This window comes from Dermochelys coriacea, chromosome 2 (genome assembly GCF_009764565.3).
Source record: "Dermochelys coriacea isolate rDerCor1 chromosome 2, rDerCor1.pri.v4, whole genome shotgun sequence".
NCBI classification, from domain to species: domain Eukaryota; kingdom Metazoa; phylum Chordata; order Testudines; family Dermochelyidae; genus Dermochelys; species Dermochelys coriacea.
Genome location: NC_050069.1, coordinates 176928332 through 176947622, shown reverse-complemented (window position 1 = coordinate 176947622; position 19291 = coordinate 176928332). Strand labels below are relative to the sequence as shown.

The 19291-nt window shown below is 39.4% G+C and overlaps 1 protein-coding gene across 3 annotated transcripts in view; it reads right to left on the bottom strand.

The window, feature by feature from the left end:
- The window catches only part of GLI3 (GLI family zinc finger 3), a 238462-nt gene extending 219530 nt beyond the window's left edge, over window positions 1–18932 (bottom strand). Inside the window, exons 1-2 of one of the 3 annotated variants that reach the window (XM_043508698.1) lie at window positions 18434–18932; window positions 2462–2624 (exon numbers count right to left, since the gene is read on the bottom strand). In XM_043508698.1, coding sequence (XP_043364633.1) covers window positions 2462–2585 — 124 coding nt within the window. In that variant the 5' untranslated portion in view covers window positions 2586–2624; window positions 18434–18932. Of the gene's footprint in view, window positions 1–2461; window positions 2625–17868; window positions 18189–18433 lie in introns of those variants that run through there. The other 2 variants (XM_038392900.2, XM_038392901.2) reach the window with 2 other exon arrangements.
- Window positions 18933–19291: the final 359 nt, after the last annotated feature.

Below are 19291 nucleotides of genomic sequence, written 5' to 3'. Positions count from 1 at the left end.
GCCCAACCCTGCTCTTGTGGAAGAATTCTAGGGCTGGCTGTATATTAGGGTAGGTCAGACATTCCAGTCCTGAATTTAGTTACGACTGACTCAATTAAAAAGCATACCTAACGGCTCAATCCTTAACCCCTGAAGTCACAGGAGCCTTGTCATTGACTTGACTAGATGTAGGGTGTACCCTACAGCTGTGCGAATAACTGATTTTTCAGTTTGCTGGCAGTTCCGAAGAAAGTCTAAATAAAATTTTGGTTCAGGTTGAATCAAAACTGAATTTTTTCAGAATTTTCTACAAATTGAAAAAGTCAGAAAAATTTTGGTTTGGGTCAAACAAAAAATTTTGTGAGGAGGAAGCAGTAATGGACCTTTCCCGACCCCTTACACCTAAAAGCCTGTAGCATGATGCTTAGGATGCTCACCTGGAAGGGGGAAGGCCTGGCTTCAAGTCCCTGCTCCAGAGTGGGGGATTCTATCCAAGGTCTCCCACCCCCAAAGTGAGTGCCCTAGCCACTGGACAACTGGTTATAAGGGGAGGTACCACGCTCTCAATCTTCTCCTCCTCAGTTCTGTGAAAGCCACCTAACTCCCCTTTAGACTGAAAAAAAAAATTTGTTTTGACATTTCTGAATTTTCTTCTTTTTTTGGTTCAACCATAACAAGTAGCCAAAATTAACACAAATACACAAAATGTTTCTGTTGACCCGAATCTGCATTTTTCAGAAAGAAAAAAAAATCAGAGAGTTTTGCAAAAGGGTACCAAGGGTATACTGCATTAATGTCTCACTGCAGAAAACATTCACAAAAAACACGGTTAATAATAATTCCTTATCCTTATATGTCTCCTCTGAGGATCTCACAAAGTGCTTTAATTAATTAAGCCTCACAGCCCCCTTTTAAAGATAGTTAACTACTGATATTCCCATTAACCAGGTATGGAAACTAAACAGAGAAAGATTAAGTGTCTTGACCAAGGACCTCAGCAAATCTGCGGCAGAACTGGGGATTAAAAAAAAAACAACAAAAAAACAGAAGTCCTGACTCCTGGTCCTCTGATCCAAACATCAGACAACACTGTCAATCGTAGCCCACGTGTGCCTACATAGTGGTTGAGTGCACACTACACGGGATTTGCATCAGGGTATTTAAGCATGAATATGTGTAAAAAAACTAGATCAATGTGTAAAATCCTGTCATTGAAAAGAATACATTGGACCAGATCCTCAATGGGTGTAAATCAGCGTAAGTCTAATGACACCACTGGAGCTGTGCAGATTTACACAAGCTGAGGATCTGATCTAACATACTTTAAAAATTGGCAGGGTTGTTCTAGTAGTTAACAGGGAGATTTTATGTTCACTTGATCCCTGCCTTAGCTGGGGCTGGGCATGCTTTAAATCTAGTGACAGAACCACTGGGAAGGATGATGGGATATGTTCCCCCAAATGTTTAACTATTCTCCTGATCTGCCCCTCAGTACAGCTGCAGAACTTGTGCATTTTTCACTTCAAGTCTCCACCTATTCTCTTTGGGTGTTTGCGTTTTTGTTCAACTCAATGAACAGTGAACCCTGCCTTTGACTGAAAGATGGTGGCCTCGATGCAAGGTGGAGGAGGGGGCACTCTGAGTTCTCCCAGGGATGCACGGCAATTCCAGCCATTTTTTTCTTCTGTAACAGTTACCAGATTGATTGCCTGAATTTCTTTGCTAAATGCAGAGCTTAATCTGCAGCAATCAGAAACCATGGGGCCAAATTCTGTTGTCCTTCTTTGAACAAAATTTCCCTGGACTTCAATGGGAGTTTTGCTTTAGTAAGGACCAATGATTTTAGCTCTTGTAAATTAAACAAAGATATGGGGGCGTGGAATGGCAGAGAGTATGCAAAGTTGCAAAATGAGGTGATCCCTGGGGAGAATTGAGTAAACCCCTTCAGTTTTTGTAAATCTGCAACCTTTATAGTCACAACTTTGAAATGAATTCATTGGAAGTTCACTTGAGATTTTGTCACCAGCCATTAAAGAACTTCAGGGACAGGGGAAAAAATTTACAATAGACAAGTTTATTTGAAAAACAAGAGAGAAAAAACCCTGCCATTAATTTTGACAAGGCTACTTTTGTAATAATTAATTATCTAACTAGTGGAAGAGATTTCCATGGTAAAATGCAAAGCATTTGCAATGTTTGCCAGGCTAATCAAGAGGATTTCCAAAATGCCAAAACAGGAACTTCCTATAATAAATAACTTAGCAGATTTACATCTCAAATTAGAAAATTTGGAAGAAAAAGTCTATATCTGAAGCCAAAACAGGGTTTATTATATCCTATTCACTTTTTTCTCCTGTTTGCTTTCTTTAGTCGTTCCTTAGAACAAACACAGATCCAGGTGCAAATGCTCAATTCACAAAGAATGCAGTGAACATAAAATTACTGTAGGTTTTGCTGCTAGTAAATCCCTGCTGTTACTCACCATTGGAAGTTGTGCTGGAGGCAACAGCTTTCTCACTGACATCTGTTCTAGTGGAGCATTTCACTATGGAATTCTCAACTTTTTTCTTCTCGGTTGTGGCAGAGCTATGGGACTGGGCCTCCATGATGACTTCTCATTACTTCAGCTCTCCTCGCACTAATACCTGAATAAAACAATATAGAGTCATAAACTTCAAATGCCATAAAAAGCTTAGTCAGAAACCTGCCACACTTCTCACCTGAAGAAGAGCCTGTAGCAGAGCAGCATTAGCAATCCACAGGCCATTTCATGAAGCTCATCAAATCAGGTTTGCATGCATGAGTTCCTAAGGAATTTAAGGAAATGCTAACACCAGAGACAAGCACATTTGCTTTTAAACAGAATCAGCATCATGGTCTAGTCTGCTGCTTTGACAGGAAGGTCCACGTTTTTTAAAACCCTGTAAGAATTTTAATGGACTTGTAGGGGGGGGGGGGGGAGGTGGGATTTTTTTCCCTTTGTCCTGAACAGCTTGGAACCATGTAGCAGAACTGAGATAAACCATCATGTTACTGTAGAAGCCAAATTTTAATCTTCAGCATTCTCACTACTCCTAATAGACAGCAACGAATTACCTCTCCTAGTCTATCTTGCCTTATTAATGTAAACATCTCTCATTTTGTTTGTTTAAAAACGTAACTCAAACAAAAGTGTATTGGAAAAACGCTCTGAAAACCAGAGAAAAGCAAATGTGATTGCTAGTGACAGATAACGGGAACACTTTCTTTGCATGACAACCCTGAAAATGGAAAGCCATGCAAAAAGTATGTTTAGTTATTCTGCCTTTCACTGGTTACTTTTACTGTCATCTGCACTGACTCATCATTCCGTCATTTTATATCCATTGGATCACTTCACCGTATTCCTAGAGTTTTTATGTTTGTGACATAAATCTAAGAAACTCAGGGGTTTCCAAGAGGGTACAATTCTATGCGCATTCCACTTCAAGGTACCGTGACAACAGTGATCCTGGTCTGCAAGGAACATAGGTATTTCCAAGCTCTTGGCTGTAGCTTAGCTTGACACATGGCAGTCTATTAAAGTAAAGTAATCAATATTCAGCACATACGGTGCTGAGACCCAAAGAAGTACAGCGCTGTTTAGCAGTGCTGTAAGAACTAAAACTAGGTTCCACATTAAAAAAATATATATATAAATCAGCAAACTTCACTTTAAAAAAAGGAGTTTTAGATGCTTCCTTTTGTGAGCAGTGTTACTATTATCATAGAAACAGAGTTAGAAGGGGCCACAAGGGTCATCTAGTCTAACACCCACCAAGATGTCACCAAATAGATATTAAAAGAAAATAAATTGCATTATTCTAGGACTAGACTAGCTCAACTTTTAGATGAAGTCAACAACGTTATAAGTAAACACCAAATTCTATAATAAATCACAATGTAACTATAAAGATATTTAATGACACTTTTTTGCTACACCCCAGGTTAACTGATTTCTGCAATTTTGACTGACCTGGTAAAAAATTTAACAAATATGCACAAAGCAAAATTGTTGAACCATATAAATGCAGCTCTTTAGTTAACCTTTTCCCTGCATTTAATGGGGCACTTTAGTTTAACAGTGCAATAAAATAATCCAAAAACTCATCATTATACAGTGGGGAACAACGAAAGGCCAAGGTACGATGTGAATCACTACTAAGGGAAGTATAGTGGCCCAGAGGACAAGGAATTGGCCTGGTAGTCAGAAGGCCTGCATTCCGTTCCCATCTCTGCCACTGATCCTGGGCAAGCCACTTCACCTCTCTATACCTCAGCTCTCCATCTGTAAAAGTGGGGACAATGATACTGACCCACTTTTGAAAAGTCTTTTGAAATAGGTGGCTGAAAGTGCTATATACATAGGCACTGACTCCGTGGGTGCTCTGGGGCTGGAGCACCCACTGGGAAAAATTGCTGGGTGCTCTAGACCCACCAGCAGCTCCCTGCCCCAGTTCACCTCTGCCTCCACCTCCTTCCCTGAGTGTGTCATGAACCCACTTTTTCCCCCAGCTCCCAGAGTGCTTGCGCCATGAAACAACTATTTCACGCAGCAAGCGCTGGGAGGGAGGGGGGAAGAGGGGGAACGTGGCACGCTGGGCGAAGAGGCGAGGCCGGGGAGGGGATTTGGGGAAGGAGTCCAATAGGGGCAGGGAGTGGGCAGAGAAAGGGTGAAGTCGGGATGAGGCCAGGGAGGGGGGGCACGAGCACCCACCGGTGCCGGGGAAAGTTAGTGCCTATGGCTATAAAAGGGCTAAATATTACTGTAATTCATAGAATGATTTCCTGTCTCACCCTGAGCAGAATTTCAGAAGGTGTGTCTGAATACGGGACTGAATGAGCCAAGGAGTAACACATAACTTGGTAAGTTCCGTTCCAACTCCAGCAGCGTACAAGTCCTCGGTATTAACTGACACCACATTCCTTTCCAAGGCAGTTTGTGTGTCATTTAGGGGAGGGCCAATGAGAGCATAATTCCTGCAGGAGTCTTGCTATCCTGGAGGAAAAGACTATCCAGCAGCAAACTGCACAGTGGCTAAAGGAATCCATAGGATTTAGAGGCTACTCCCTGAAACCTTCCACTTTTTGCGGGAGAATCTGGTAGGAACTTCATAAATTTTAAACTTTCAGAATCTCTCAACACACTTTCCCTCCCTTTTCTCCTGTGTGTTTCTCTGTGGGAGGGCAGTCCATGGCTTTAGTTAATTACCATACCTATCATCTTATCTAGTCCAGCCCCCAACCAGTACAAGGAACAATCCTACTACATATATTTTTAGTGCTTTGTCCACCAGTGTGTTAAATTAGGCAGTGGTCTCTATGAAGGCTAATCTTCCACACAGTTTTTCCAAGGGATTTAGAACGCTATAAATTTGGTTGTCTCTTTATTTGGACTTTTAAGGGACAAATCTTCTACTCAAGCAACATTTCCACTAGCTTCAATGGGTTTGCCTGTGTGAGGACAAAGTAGGGACTACAGAATCTGACCCTTGCTTTCTGACATCTTAGGGCCACACACTGCCACTCATGTGGCTAATGCATGTGAAAGGGAACAAATTAATTCAAGAACTCTTCACCACTGTCAAAGTTGTGGAGGCCACACATTCTGCCCCACTGTCACAGAACCAACAAGGCGAGTGAACCAGCCACAGACAGAGCCAGAAAACAACACAGAGGCCAAATATCTGCAGTGGTTTCATCCCCCTCAACAATGGAGATCCCCAGCCAGCTATGAGGTGGGATTATTCTTCTTCACTAGTTTCCAGTCTCCTCCTCTCTAGCTATCACAGCATGGCTGGGACAGTAGCTGCATTAACATTAGCTTCTGAGTGCTAATTGTACAGCTACCCCAAGAAGGAGGTGGGGGAAAGGGGCAAGAGAGAGAGGGAGCCGCAATTAATTTGCTATATGCAGCATTAGCTTGCCACATATTTTCCTGCAGAGTTTGTGGCTCAAAGTGGCTCCTGCTCCTTCTTTTGGTTACTTTTTTCACAGCCCATTAGACTGGTGAGTTGGGTTTTTTTAAATATGGAGAGAAGTCTAGAATCCCACTTTTTCTGCCACAGTTTTCTCTGCAATTTTGCTCCCCTCGATACCATGCCATAATTGGTGCTACAGAGGCCCTAGTTAGCAACTTACTATTTTAAAGTGCACTTATGGTCAGAAATTTGTAAAAAACTTGCAACTTGCTAATATAAATATCAGCTTGTTATGCATGTGTAACACGGACAGACCCCGGTCGTTGGCGGGATCGAACTGGGACCTTTGGAGCTTAGGGCATGAGCCTCTACAGTATGAGCTAAAAGCTAACAGGCTGTTAAAAATGAATCTGCTCTACAGTCTTAGCTCTCTCTCGCTCTAAGTGGTCTCAGTGCCACTAGATGGGTCAGAACACCACACCCAGGACGTGTGTGGGTTACACATGCTCTCCACCATATCTACTTATCTACTTTGTCTACACTATCACTTTTGTCAGCAAAACTTTTGTCGGTTGGGGTGTGAAAAAAAACAACAACAACCCTGATCGACATAAGTTTTACCAACAAAAGCGCTGGTGGGGACAGGGCTATGTCACCAGAAGACACTCTCCCTCCAACATAGCTACCGCCGCTCATTGCGGGTGGTTTAATTATGCCAGAGGGAGAGCTCGCTCCTGCCAACATAGACCGGCTACGCAGGAGACGGTACAGCTGTGTCCGTCATGTAGACATAGCCTTAGTTTACACACTGAAGCCTATTTTTATTACTATCTGCAATGCAGAGGCAATCTCGCTACGGAGAAACCAACTCTGCCTCTTGAACCACCAATATCCTGACTTTCTAGGCCTCCCCATCTTGTCACCCTATTTCCCCTTCTACTCTGCTCCTGACACACACACACACACACACACACACACACACACACGTTCCACTGAAGTTAACAAGAATTCTATTAGCATAGAGATTGCAGCATCAGACCCTCAGTTTTAAACTATGTTCTAATTCTTTATCAATGGGGTGATGTACTTGGCAGAAACAATAGTCCGATTCTCATATAGCAGACTGAGTGTGCAAAGCTAACCATTAGAAAATTCATGTTTGGACATGTTTGCGGACATGGAAGCCTTCAATGGATAATAAATATTGAACCTCAAGATATCATTTTTACAGACTCACTCTTCTGACCACAGGTTATATTATGGGCCTAATCTTGACTTCAGTAGGAGCTACAGGCTCCCCAACACTTTTAGAATCACTATCCTCAAGCTCAGATGTGATTTTTCCCATTCTCAGAAACTGTAATGAAACATGTAAATCACAATCTATTAAAATATATATCAAAGGTCCAGGACAAAATAAAAGTTTTATTTCCATTGGCAGTTGATCACTAACAAAAAGGTTTGGAAAAACATCCAGGCAAAGCACTTTGCACTTTCAAAATATTATGTGGTCTATTTATTTATTTATAGTATCTATAACGCCCCATGCATTTGGCTCAGTGACTTCCCTGCTCCCAACCTTGAGACATCACATATATATTTTACAAAATTGAACTCTGCTTTCAGAAATTGGAATGCTGTTTTTTGATGGCTGTCCTCTATCAGCATGTGCATATGAATGATGACTGCAACAAAGAGAAAATGCTATAATGTTATATGGCTAAAGCCTGAACTTTCATAGGTAAACAGAGGGATAAACATTCCTTCCTGAAAGCAAACATTCATGGCTTTTTCCCATTCAATCATGCTTGAATCTTTTGTATTTTTCCTGCAGGCCTGAACCCATTGCACAATTAATTCCAGAATCCCATTTTAAACCTAATCCCTCTCATACCAGCAACCTGTCTGCAGGTGTGTTTCTACTTTTTAAATCATAAATAGGAACTTTCATCAATTTCATATTAAATTGAAGAGATTATAACAGGCAGTTGCCAATAATAAACTAATTAAAGGAAGAATACCATCACTTTTAATCTGACTGTCAACAAAATGGTAATAATACCTATTTCTTACAATAAAATTAACTAATAAGTAAGTTCAACTAATATAATTACCAATGTGTGTGTATTCACCCATAGTAGTAAAAACAATCATATGCATACGGGGTGGGGGGAATCTCCCCACTTACACCAGTGCAACCTCACTGAAATTAACGGGGTTGAAACACTGCAAGAGAGGAGAATTTGGCCCTTCATATGCATATTTAGTTTCATTTTCTTTTAAATCTTAACCTCTTTGCTCTTTCTCCTCTCTGAATTTCTGGTATAAAGGGACAGATCTGCTGTGCTTTTTCTCCTTCAAGTATCCTTTACTCATACAAGAAGTCTCACTGACTTCAGTGGGACTACTTGCCTAAGTAAGGGATTGCAGCATCTAGTCCCTAAATTGCTTATTGATTTGCGTATTAGTTTTATGTTTCTTCTATACTATAACCACTTGCTGCCTCCTTTTGTTTTCTTATTTGGTTTGTCTCTTTTTTAATTCCTTTCCCGATTTTATTTGATGCTGCTGTAGTTGTATTCAATTCATTAACAAGTGGTTTGCGTCCACTGAGAAGAGCAGTCTGAAATAGCAGTGTCACAGCATTCATCATCATTACATCAGCAGTCGGGAAGTTCAAACTGATTGCTATCAGTGTCCACAGTGCCCCAATCAGTGTGCAAGCAAACACAACATCTTTAGTTTTTCAGAAATTACTCTGCATATTTGGGGTGTTCATATGTACCACTTTGATCCACCCTACTGGAAGCAGTCTTTGGGGATACAATAAAGCTCAAACAGCGAAACTGTGTGAAAGTGAAAAACACAAGGGGAGCCATGGAGAACAATCAGGAAATTACACAGTCTCTTTCAAGCATAAAGGACTCTTCATCAATTTTATCAGAACTGGTCACACTATTCCTTGGGAATATTCAAGAATAAGAAAATTCTGTCTTGTTCAGCTACATTCAAATACAAAATTTCCATGAGAATTTTATTCTGTTATGTGAGAGCTATTTTACATTGATTTATACAAGCTTGATTCAGGTATGTTTAACTTTCAAAGCTCTCTTAAATTTTAGCATTGCTTCACATCAAACATGAATGCAAAGTCACACTCACACAGTTACTCTTGATAATTCCTCCCCCAAAATATAAATGATTCATGTATTTTATCAAACACACTCCAATTGTAAGATTAAGCTTTTGGTATACTTCACCTTCCATATAGGTGCAATAATTATTTCAGATACTATGAATTTCCAAAAAAGTTAGATCATTTTATATCTTTTTAAGGCCGCATTAGTTTGGCTACAACTTCCATGAATGGCCTGGGGGTCAAATTCTGATCTGATTTATATCCTATGCAACCTCACTGGTTAGTATAAGGCTGATTCTAGTGTAAGATGGGGCAAAATTTGGGCTCAGATTAATTAAATACAATATAATGCTGGTGATATGTAACTGGATAAATCTTACTCTTCACAACTCTTCATTTTCTTCTTAATTTTCATGCATGTTCTAAAACTGCCTATCTTAAGAATTACATAGTCCTTATAAACCAGTGCTGAATTTAAAAAAAAAAATAAAACTAATGCTAAAATCAAATAGGAAAGTTTTGCTGTTTGAATTTGAAAGAAAAAAAAGCGCTACACAACGATGACTGTAATAATACAACCTTTCAAAATTCATGTGCCTGCTGTATGTTCCTACGTATTACTTCCCTTTGATCCCCACCCCCCTTTCTCCATGTACAACTGAAGATTTAAAAACAACTCAACCTAAAGCCTGATTAATGATGATCTGATCTGTTCCTGATAGGCTAAATAGCTAGTGGCAACAATAATACAGGATCACAAACAACAAAGGCAATCAGCTAGGCAAAGCAGCACTATTATCAGCCCCATGATTAGGACCCTAAGTGAGAAATTATTCTGGAGCACACTGAACTATTGAACAAGTGTAACTGATGCTTTCCTCTAGAGGAATTATTTATATTTACACCACCCAGGAGCTAGATAGCTATAATTGTTTACCTATCAGTATTAGAGAGAGAGATGTAAAAAATTACTGCAAGTTTGTTAAAATATTTTGAAACATACAGATTTTATAGAACCAAACAAGTTAACAGCAACACTTTATTCTGAAGAAACACCTGACTTAGTTTTTCTCTCTTCCATTTCACTTATATATTATTACTAGTACATTATTAGTACTTCTGTTACTGGCATTTAGGAAGCTGTTAGGTAAAATACCAATTAAATATTTATCCTATTACTACAGTTTAATTTTCTGTCAAAATAAAATAGCTTTCCACAGGAAAAAAATGTATTGATTTAAGATCTGATTCTTGTTTTCTTACCCAGGCAGAACTCTACTGAGCAGGAGCTTTGCCTGAGTAAGGACTGCAGGATGTGGTTCTAACTGTCCATTGTCGGACTAACAGCCCTATCTTCTGGCCCTTACTCACATAAGGAGCTCTCACTAAGCTAAAAGAGGACAACTCACATGAGTAAGGACTGCATAATCAGGCCTTCCATCACATTATAGCAATTTTAAATAATGTGGGGAAGTATGCATCTTTTGGGGTATATATATGCATAACCCATTCAATATCCAGCTGTCTTAAAGTTATGCAACTAAACTTATAAAAGGAAAAGCAGCTCCATGAACTCCATGTCTAATAGAACACTATTTGAATTATAGAGGCTTTGGATTCCTCTTTTTGCCCTATTCTAACTTCTGGCCTACTTATATAAAATCCAGGATAGACGAACAGAAGCACTATTTATCTTTATATGGAATATGAATCCATAAATGTTATTTATAAACACAGAAATAAATTTTTTTCAAGTCTCAACTTTTGTAAGTGATTTTTTTTTTAACAGGGTGACACACAAGCTATTAACAGTATAGACTTGTTCATTTAAAACTGTGATTTCGCCTGAAGGTTCAGAATAATCTGTGCTATTGCCTAATGTTTTATAATCCTATGTCCTTATGTTTAAAACTCTTCTACAGAAAAACAATCTAAGGCAAAGTAGATTTAGTCTTAAAAGAATTAGCACAGAAAAAAATCTCAGATTTTGGTGTTTATACAATTGATTTCATTAAAATAATTGGCTACATTTTAAATTTCTCTTCTAAATCTATGGTTAGTTTTTGCCTAGACCCTTTATGGACCAAACTAATAAATCTAAAATCATAAGAAACAAATAGAAGCAATATAATTTCCTTCTGTAAAATAGGGGTTCTATGTAATCTGATCTTGGTCACTCATAATGTAGATTTAAAAGGATGAGAATCTGCCACAGAGGAAGACAATCAGCAACTCTAGCTGTGTTGATAACAAGCCCTATGACTTCCTCTGCTGATACTGTTATTAGCACTGAAAACACTTGTGGTGAGGATATGGTGTGGTTTTCTCCTCTTCTCTTACCCTTTCTCCAGAACAGGATGGTAAAACAAATTACAAACACCTGTAATGGATGTGCTTTGTGTCATGGTATATTTAGTTCATCAAACAAAAGGTCACTGCAACTACAACTACCACAGAAAAACGCAGAGATATTCTTATTAGAGTAGTGTAGTGCACTGGCACTACATGTGACTTTCAGTAGCATGATTGTTTTCTTCAGACTTATTGTTTTAGATCATCAATTCCAATAAATGAAGTTTCCTTAGAATCCAAACTAGATCTATATATCAATGTCAATATATACAGCAAATAAGCTCAATGAAGAATATATTTAACACACATCAGCCCAGATGACACATACATAATGCAAGTATTGCTTAGGATGCATCTTCTGTTTCCAACTTAAGAATATACGAATCACAGAAGAAAAAAGCCTGTATGCCACATTTTACCATTAGCATTTTTAAACAAAATTAAAGAACTCAAGCAAAATGATTTGGGAAGTCCAATATTCTAATCACCAATTTCCAGTTCGGTTTATCTACTCAACATACATTAATGTTAAGGATGACTTGATCCAGAAAGCAGGATTTCACATTCTTACCCAACACAGATGTTTTAACCTTACCAGTAAAAAGCTAGGAAAGATACAGGCATCCAAGAAGACTTTAAAGTGTAAAATGTAGTTTATAAAACTTTATCTTCAGCTTTTAAACTTTATTTTAGGTTTTACACCTGTCTCATTGTAGCAGTAAAACAGTATCAGAATTCCTTGCAGTTTCTGCAACCTCACAAAATTGCAACAGGACAACTCTACATTGCTACAATATAAATTACTTTCCAGTCCACTTAGGCTGTACACACAATATAATCACAGAATTCTACTGCTGTCTTATTTTCCAAGAAAAACCATCCATAGAGATTCATGGTTCAAAGTGCCAAGCCACACCACACCAAGCCACATGTCCTATTAGTTAAGATCTTTAGTGCTAGAATTTCATTTTAATATACACAGTTCAGAACAGCAGTTGTACTGAAGTGACATTGGCTTAATCTGTGTTTCTGACTCTTCAGTTTCAGGTATTCATACATCTTATTTAATGAAGGCTTCATTCTTTAGGCAGCTGGATGAGATATTTTTACCCCCAGTTGATTTTCCTGACATTACCAGATTTGTACATAAGAGGACAAATGAGATAAAAAACATGGTTCTAGACCAAAAACATCCAAATATACTTTGTTCTAATTCATCACAATTTGATCCTTCGGTCCTAATCCAAATAACAGGTACTCAATCTAAAAAAGATACAAGTATTTTGGACTCAGTAAAGATAACAGGCTTGGGGGTGGGGGGAAGGGGACCAATCTATGTTAACTAAAACTAAATAACTACAACTATAGTGGAAATTTCAAATACCATATTCATGATACCAAAATACCAAAATCTGATAATGTGAACATAATCTGTGCTGACACTCAGGAAGTGTGTAGTCAAGAATAACAAGGTGTACTCTATCCCAATTAATTAGTTTCTTTTTCAAGTATAAACCAACTATTAGGCAACAGTAAAATCAATTGATTAGGTTTTAGCTTTTTTTTAAATAGAGAAACACCAGCTCTTCAATCAAAACCAATTTAATGTACTTTCAGTTTAGTGCAGGTACAATTTATACACTGCATGCCACAACAAAACCACAGTATGATGCCAACACAGTCTTTAAGAAAGTTTTCCCCTAAATGTCTGCAGAAAGCAGCCTTAAAAGAAAGCATGGATTAGAGTGAGCTAGAAAGTAGGGAGGGGACTTACCTCAAACCTAGCCAAGCGGAAATCAGAGCTGTAATTCTACAAATCGGCAGAGTACACTTTTAGAGCTATAATGGTGTGAAGAAGTGCTGGGCAGCATTGCCTGAAGGCAGCACTAATACACTGATGACTAATGACTGGGCCACGCAGACAATGAATTTGGGGGTTGAAAACCAACAAAAACTGTGCAGTACCTTGACAAATTGGTTTTCACAATTTCATTCACTGAATAACCTTTAAACACAAAATTGGCTCAAGTTCTCTTGGGAATAACATGACACGTTGTTGGACAATGATATAAGTATTTTCCTTTTTAATTAAGACTATTACACCAAATACAAAAACATGATTATAATGAATGAAATATAGGCGTTAACTATTTACCAGCTAGAGGAGAAGTTAGGACACAGAATTAAAGTACTTTCCTGAGGCCCAGTAGTCTCCAATATCAAACTATATAAATGTCTGCAATTCACCCTCTGCAGAAAATACTTATTTTTTGTTAAAATTTGGAATGAGGTGAAGAAACACCCCTTAAAGACGCATTATAGCAGCCTATCAATCAATCAATAACAAGATGTTCAAAAATGATGTAGTAAAAGATACACTTGGAATTACAACTGAAAGTCTAATTTTAAAGACACTACTCAAAACCATCATAAAACAAATCAAGCTCCATGTACTCTTTGCAGCCTTGGGTAATCATAAACACATTAAAAACAACAGTATCACTCTTTAAAGGGGCTTTTTTTCAGTGTAACTTGACTTTCAATCTGAAAACAACAATTTTGGCTATTTTTACAGACAGAATGAAATATCTAAAGTGTCTCTATTTTAACAAGTACCACTTACTCCAGACAGCATTGCCTTTAGCAGCTCCTAAAAACTTCAGAAAAGGATCTTTAAACAGGAAGCTTAGTGAGCTCATAAAACTGTTGTTGGAGCCAGGAACACATAGCATATTTAATCTGCAAACTGTGAGAGTCTACAATGATTGCAGCAAGATCTGAGGCATGCCCTCAAGGTTTGCTGGGATCTGGGATTAGGGAGTTGATAAGAACCTCTACTGCCCATGGACATGTTTTTCTTCTGCAGTTAAACACAAATGCATAGAGACGTTTGACTGCTGCTTGGCGTTACTGCTCAAGTTATATAAAAGCTTTCCAGCTCCTTTTGCTGTCAATATATCAAAGTTAAAAAAAAATCATCAAAGTGTGAAATTTAATTTAAAGTCTGTGCCAGTCTACAACTCTATTTCACAGATCTATCAAATAAAAGTAAAGATGAAAAACACACTGAAAGTACTTGAAAAGTTTTCAGCAGCCATGCCCTATTTTTGTTTATTTTGTCTCATTTGATTTGATTTTAAAATTATAACAAATCAATGCACATATAAAAATGACAAAATCTAAGGCAGTGGGAGGGGGAAGGGTGTCTATAAAACCTGTAGTTGAAAGGCAACTTAAAGTCATTATTAGAGCTGAACCTTTTGTTGAATAAAAAGCTTCCTCTATAGCCATTTTAGCATTTTAATTACCTAGTTGCAAGTTGGCAGAAAATTTCTTGACTCTTCCAAAACAATATGAGTGCTAGCAAAACTAAAGCCTTCTTCAAAGTATTCTTTAGCTAGGGATTTACAACAATTGCATAAAGAAGAAAAGTCTGACTTTTAAGATAATCTACTATAGTCTAAAAGCATTAACATTCCATTACTAAGGTTTTCCTAAGGATTTCATGACTCATTGATTCACTTTTCCTTCAAGTCTTCTTTTTCTTAGTACATTACAGTTTCCATATAGTTAAGTGTATGCAACCTTGATCATTAAACTACTTCCTTTCATAATTCCCTCCTCCACCCCCCAATGGATCTTGCTTTAATAAGCATCAGATACCTTATTTACTAGGCAAAGATGACTAACTTTTCACGAACACTTTGTAACCAAACAGATTTCACTTCTTACTTGTATTCAAAGAGTCAGGATCAAACCAGCTGCTGGGTGCAGGGGGAAATAGTTTTACCAAAAATAAGAGCGAAAGTGTAATTCAAACTTTCCAAAGTTAGCATACAATGGATAACTGAAAAGCATTTTTATTAAGTAACTCACAAAAGGAAATAAATTCTACTAAAATATTTTATGGAGGAGTCTTAATATTTTAGTTTATGTCCCAGCTAATCCAAAATAAAAATAATTAAGAAATTAAGCATGGAATGTTTATAACACAGCTACAAAATACCTCATTTTCATTTCAAAATATACCTTCAGATATGAACTTTACATGCACTGCTAAATGTTGTGTTGGCTAATGAATACATTTTAAGCACAAAACAGGAGTCAGCTCATTAAGGAAAATACAGGTAATTCTTTGTTTTGTGCTACTTGGACAGGAAAATGCTTTGGAAAACAGAATGCCATACTGAAAGCCATGTGCAAGAAATGCACAGTTTTACTTCCTTTACTGCTTTTTTTTTTTTAAAGAACTATATACACTAAAACAGTGCCTTTTCCCCACACATTAGATTTCTCAACCACACGATCTTTAGTGTAAAAGAAATGATCTTCCACCTAAAAGTAACCTTGTCTCACAGATAATGTTATTTAATGTTTGCTTTAAATTTGAGTGTCAACTATCCAACTAAATGCATTATGTACTAGCTTGTTAAACCCCAATTTCATTTCATAAACCCATTCTGAGGATACTTCATACAGTTTATATTGTTAAATTAATTCACCATTACTTTTAATATAATCCCTCAACTGAAATCCTGTGGTATATTCAGAACTATTTTTACATTTTAATGTTACTCTTCTTTGAAAACATAGCATTTTTCTCCCTTCAAAATAATCTTGACATATGTAATTAAGAAACTGTCAGATCATTATTAATTTTTAATAAAGGACCTAAATGAAATAATTATAGGAATCAATCAGTGAGGTACCTTTCCAAATTACAATGCAATTGCACAAATATTCGAAATGCTTAAGGCCCATTCTTGTGGATTTCAGTTCATAATCTCCCAAAATACGAAACCATAAAGAGTTGTATAACACAAAGAAATTTAGTGATTTCTAAGCATTAAATAGAATTAAATGGTTGCCACATAGATACATATATCAGGCATGTAGAGACACACAGTGAGAGACTCTGGCGCCCTTTTAAAAAGGTTTGTTAATTTAATTAGCCACATATTTCAAAGGCTTTGAACCATTTTTATATTGGAGTTCTTCTGTGATCCCACATAAAGGAAGTTAAATAAGCATGATGAAACTTCAAAATAAAAATATGCTTTATTAACCCTTGAAAATAAAGTGGTATGCGTTGCCAGCTAACACTCCTCTGGTGAATTAGACTTTAAACATTATATACCAAATGAACAACCATCCATACCTTTGACTAAAAAGGCTCTTTTACTTTGAGATCCCTACAGTCCATCATGTCAAACAGAAGTGGCAGCTGGAAAATGTGGAACAGCTGGCAAAGAGCTGAGAGAAAATGTTTTACATAAATATAACTACATATGAACTGGCAGAAGGCCACAAACACTGTACCCAAAGGACCAGCTCAAAACTATACACCAGAGGGTTAAAAAAATGGAGGGGCGGTATGGAGGGGATTTCCTTTTACCTTTTCTTTTCACGTGGTACCAGGACTTGAAAGCTGCACATTTAGTTGTGTGTGTGTGTATGTGTTTATTTATATCATCTGGGTTGGAAGAAGAGCAACTGTGCAAAGAACCTAAGTTTACAGGCTAATTAACACAACTGCATATCCACTTTCCTATAATGCTTTAAAGTTATTTGATGTAAGAACATGCAGAGGTCCTAGTAGGGGGATTGGTTTGCAGCAAATCATATATGCGTTCTCCTTCTTCTCTCCTTCTTCTCCATTCCCCTACCCCCCCAAAAAAGCCAAGAAAGTAACTGTCGGGGGTGATTCATACTCAATCCCTCCCCGCTGCAATATTTTTCTCCATACATTACGGGGGGGGGGGAAGAAAGGAGGAAGGGGGGAGTTGTAGAGGGTGTACAGATCCCAGCAGTTTCGTGTATGCAGCTTCCCAAGTTCCAAAGGCAGCAGTCACAACAACAAAATCATAAAGAGAAGGCACAACTTTCACTTTTCCTGTTATGAACGAGACGCCTTCCCCCATCCCACTCCCAAGCGTTCCCCTGAAACTCCTACAGATTAATGAAAACTGAGTCCTAGAAAACGAACCTCCCTCTCCTCTTCTCTCCCCAAAACTAACACACACATCCGAGTCCTTCCACCTCTCCAGACAGGACAGGGTGTTTGCTACAGCAACAAAGTTTCAGCCGAAGAAACTGGCATGAAAATAACAAGCAGTTTCTTTGCGGGGAAAAGCAGCTGCTGCATGCAAATCTGCAGTTCAACTGTGGGACATTAAGCCTCAAAATCCTTTCGGAGTGCAGTAGGGCAGGCAGCGAGAGAGAATACTTACATATGACTGTATACTTTGGGGGGGGGGGCTTTAAGTTAAGGACAGTTTGACAGCCATTTTTTTTATGAGCTCTCGGATAGCCTCCCGCTCCCCACTCTTCCAAGTTAAAAAAAAGAGAGAGGGAGATCGGAACTGAAAACAAAGTGCCCCAAAACCTCTGGCGTCTTGCAAACATTTTGCAGAGCCCATGAAACAAAGAAGAACTTCTTGCAAAACTCAGTCCACGTACCTGCTGCTGCTGCTGCTGCTGCTTCTGTCAAGCCCCCCACACTTCCCATAGGAAAGGTTGGGCTGCTGTGTCTCACACGCACAGTGCATGCAATGGGCAGTCTCGCTCTCTCCCCTCTTGCAAAGCTTAACAGGACCGACCCCAAAGGATGAAAGCGGGCATTTTGCTTCTGTTTGGGGGCGGGGGGGATGGATCGAGAGAGAAGAGGCCGGGCGGGGTGTGTATTGGTGGTTGTTTTATTCCTGCCCTCCTCCCGCAAAGAGAGAGAGGGGAGAAGCCCTCTCTGTCTGTGTGCGCGCGGATCCGACATCAGTTGCAGTGATCTCGTAATCTGATCCCTTCTGACTCACCCGCACTGACTGACATTTCTGATTTGGTTCAACAAAGGGGGGGGGGGGGAATCTACCAGACGATATCAAAAAACTTGCATCGGAAAGCCCCCCCCCCCCTCGCCCTCCCCTCTAACCAACCCGTAGAAATTGCATTGTAGCCCCCCCCCTTTTTTTTTTTTTTTTTGCAAGTCCACCCAAGGAGGGAAATAAAGACACTCTGCTCCGATACTCACGTGTTGGAAAAGTTGCCCCTTTTGCCTTCCTCTCTCTCTTTCCTCCTCCTCCTAGTCCAAGTTTTACAGATGTTGCAGGACTCCTCTCCACCACCAACCCCCTCCTCCCGCTTTCTCTCTTTCAATACTCCACTCTTAGACCAGAGGAGGGGGAAAGAGCTGCAGGGCAGGGCACATTTCTGGTTCAAACCCCCCGCAGCGTGGGTAGAGAGGGGCGCGCAACTTTCTGGGGTGGGGAAAGATTCCCGCCGCCCCCTCCCTTACTGTTGCCTGACCCCCTTCTTTAGATTTGCCCGGTCGAAGTGCTACAAACGGGAGGGCCACCCGCTCCCCTCCTCCTGTACACTGGGGAATGTAGGAATATTTCGGCGAGGAGGCGGGAAATCAGAAGGAGAGAAGGCGTGTGGGCGGGGGTGTGCCCCTGGGGGCTGTTCAGTGCCTGGGAGTGAGGGAGAATGAGGAGCTGGGACCAGCAGAAACACAGGCTCTCAATCTTATGTCCCCTCTTCCCCACACTTCTCCATCTCCTCTCTTCCCCCCGCTTCAGCTCCGACACCAGGAGGCCAGGCCCACAGCGGAGAGGGGTGTGGGGGGGGGTGAATATGTTGCCTTCACCCAGCCACCTCCCCCTTCCTTCCCTCTGGCATCAGTTTCTCTCTCTTTTTCATCTTCCTCTCTTCCTTCTGTCCTGCTCTCTGCTTCCCTTCCCATCCTCAATCTCTGCCCAGCTCTCAATCCGGGACAGAAAGTCCCACTTGTTCTCCTTTCCTGCTCCTCCTTTTTTATCCTGCCCTCGCACTCTGGTTCATTTTGCCCTCTGTTTCTCTCCCACTGTCTTCAAACCTTCTCAGTAGCCCC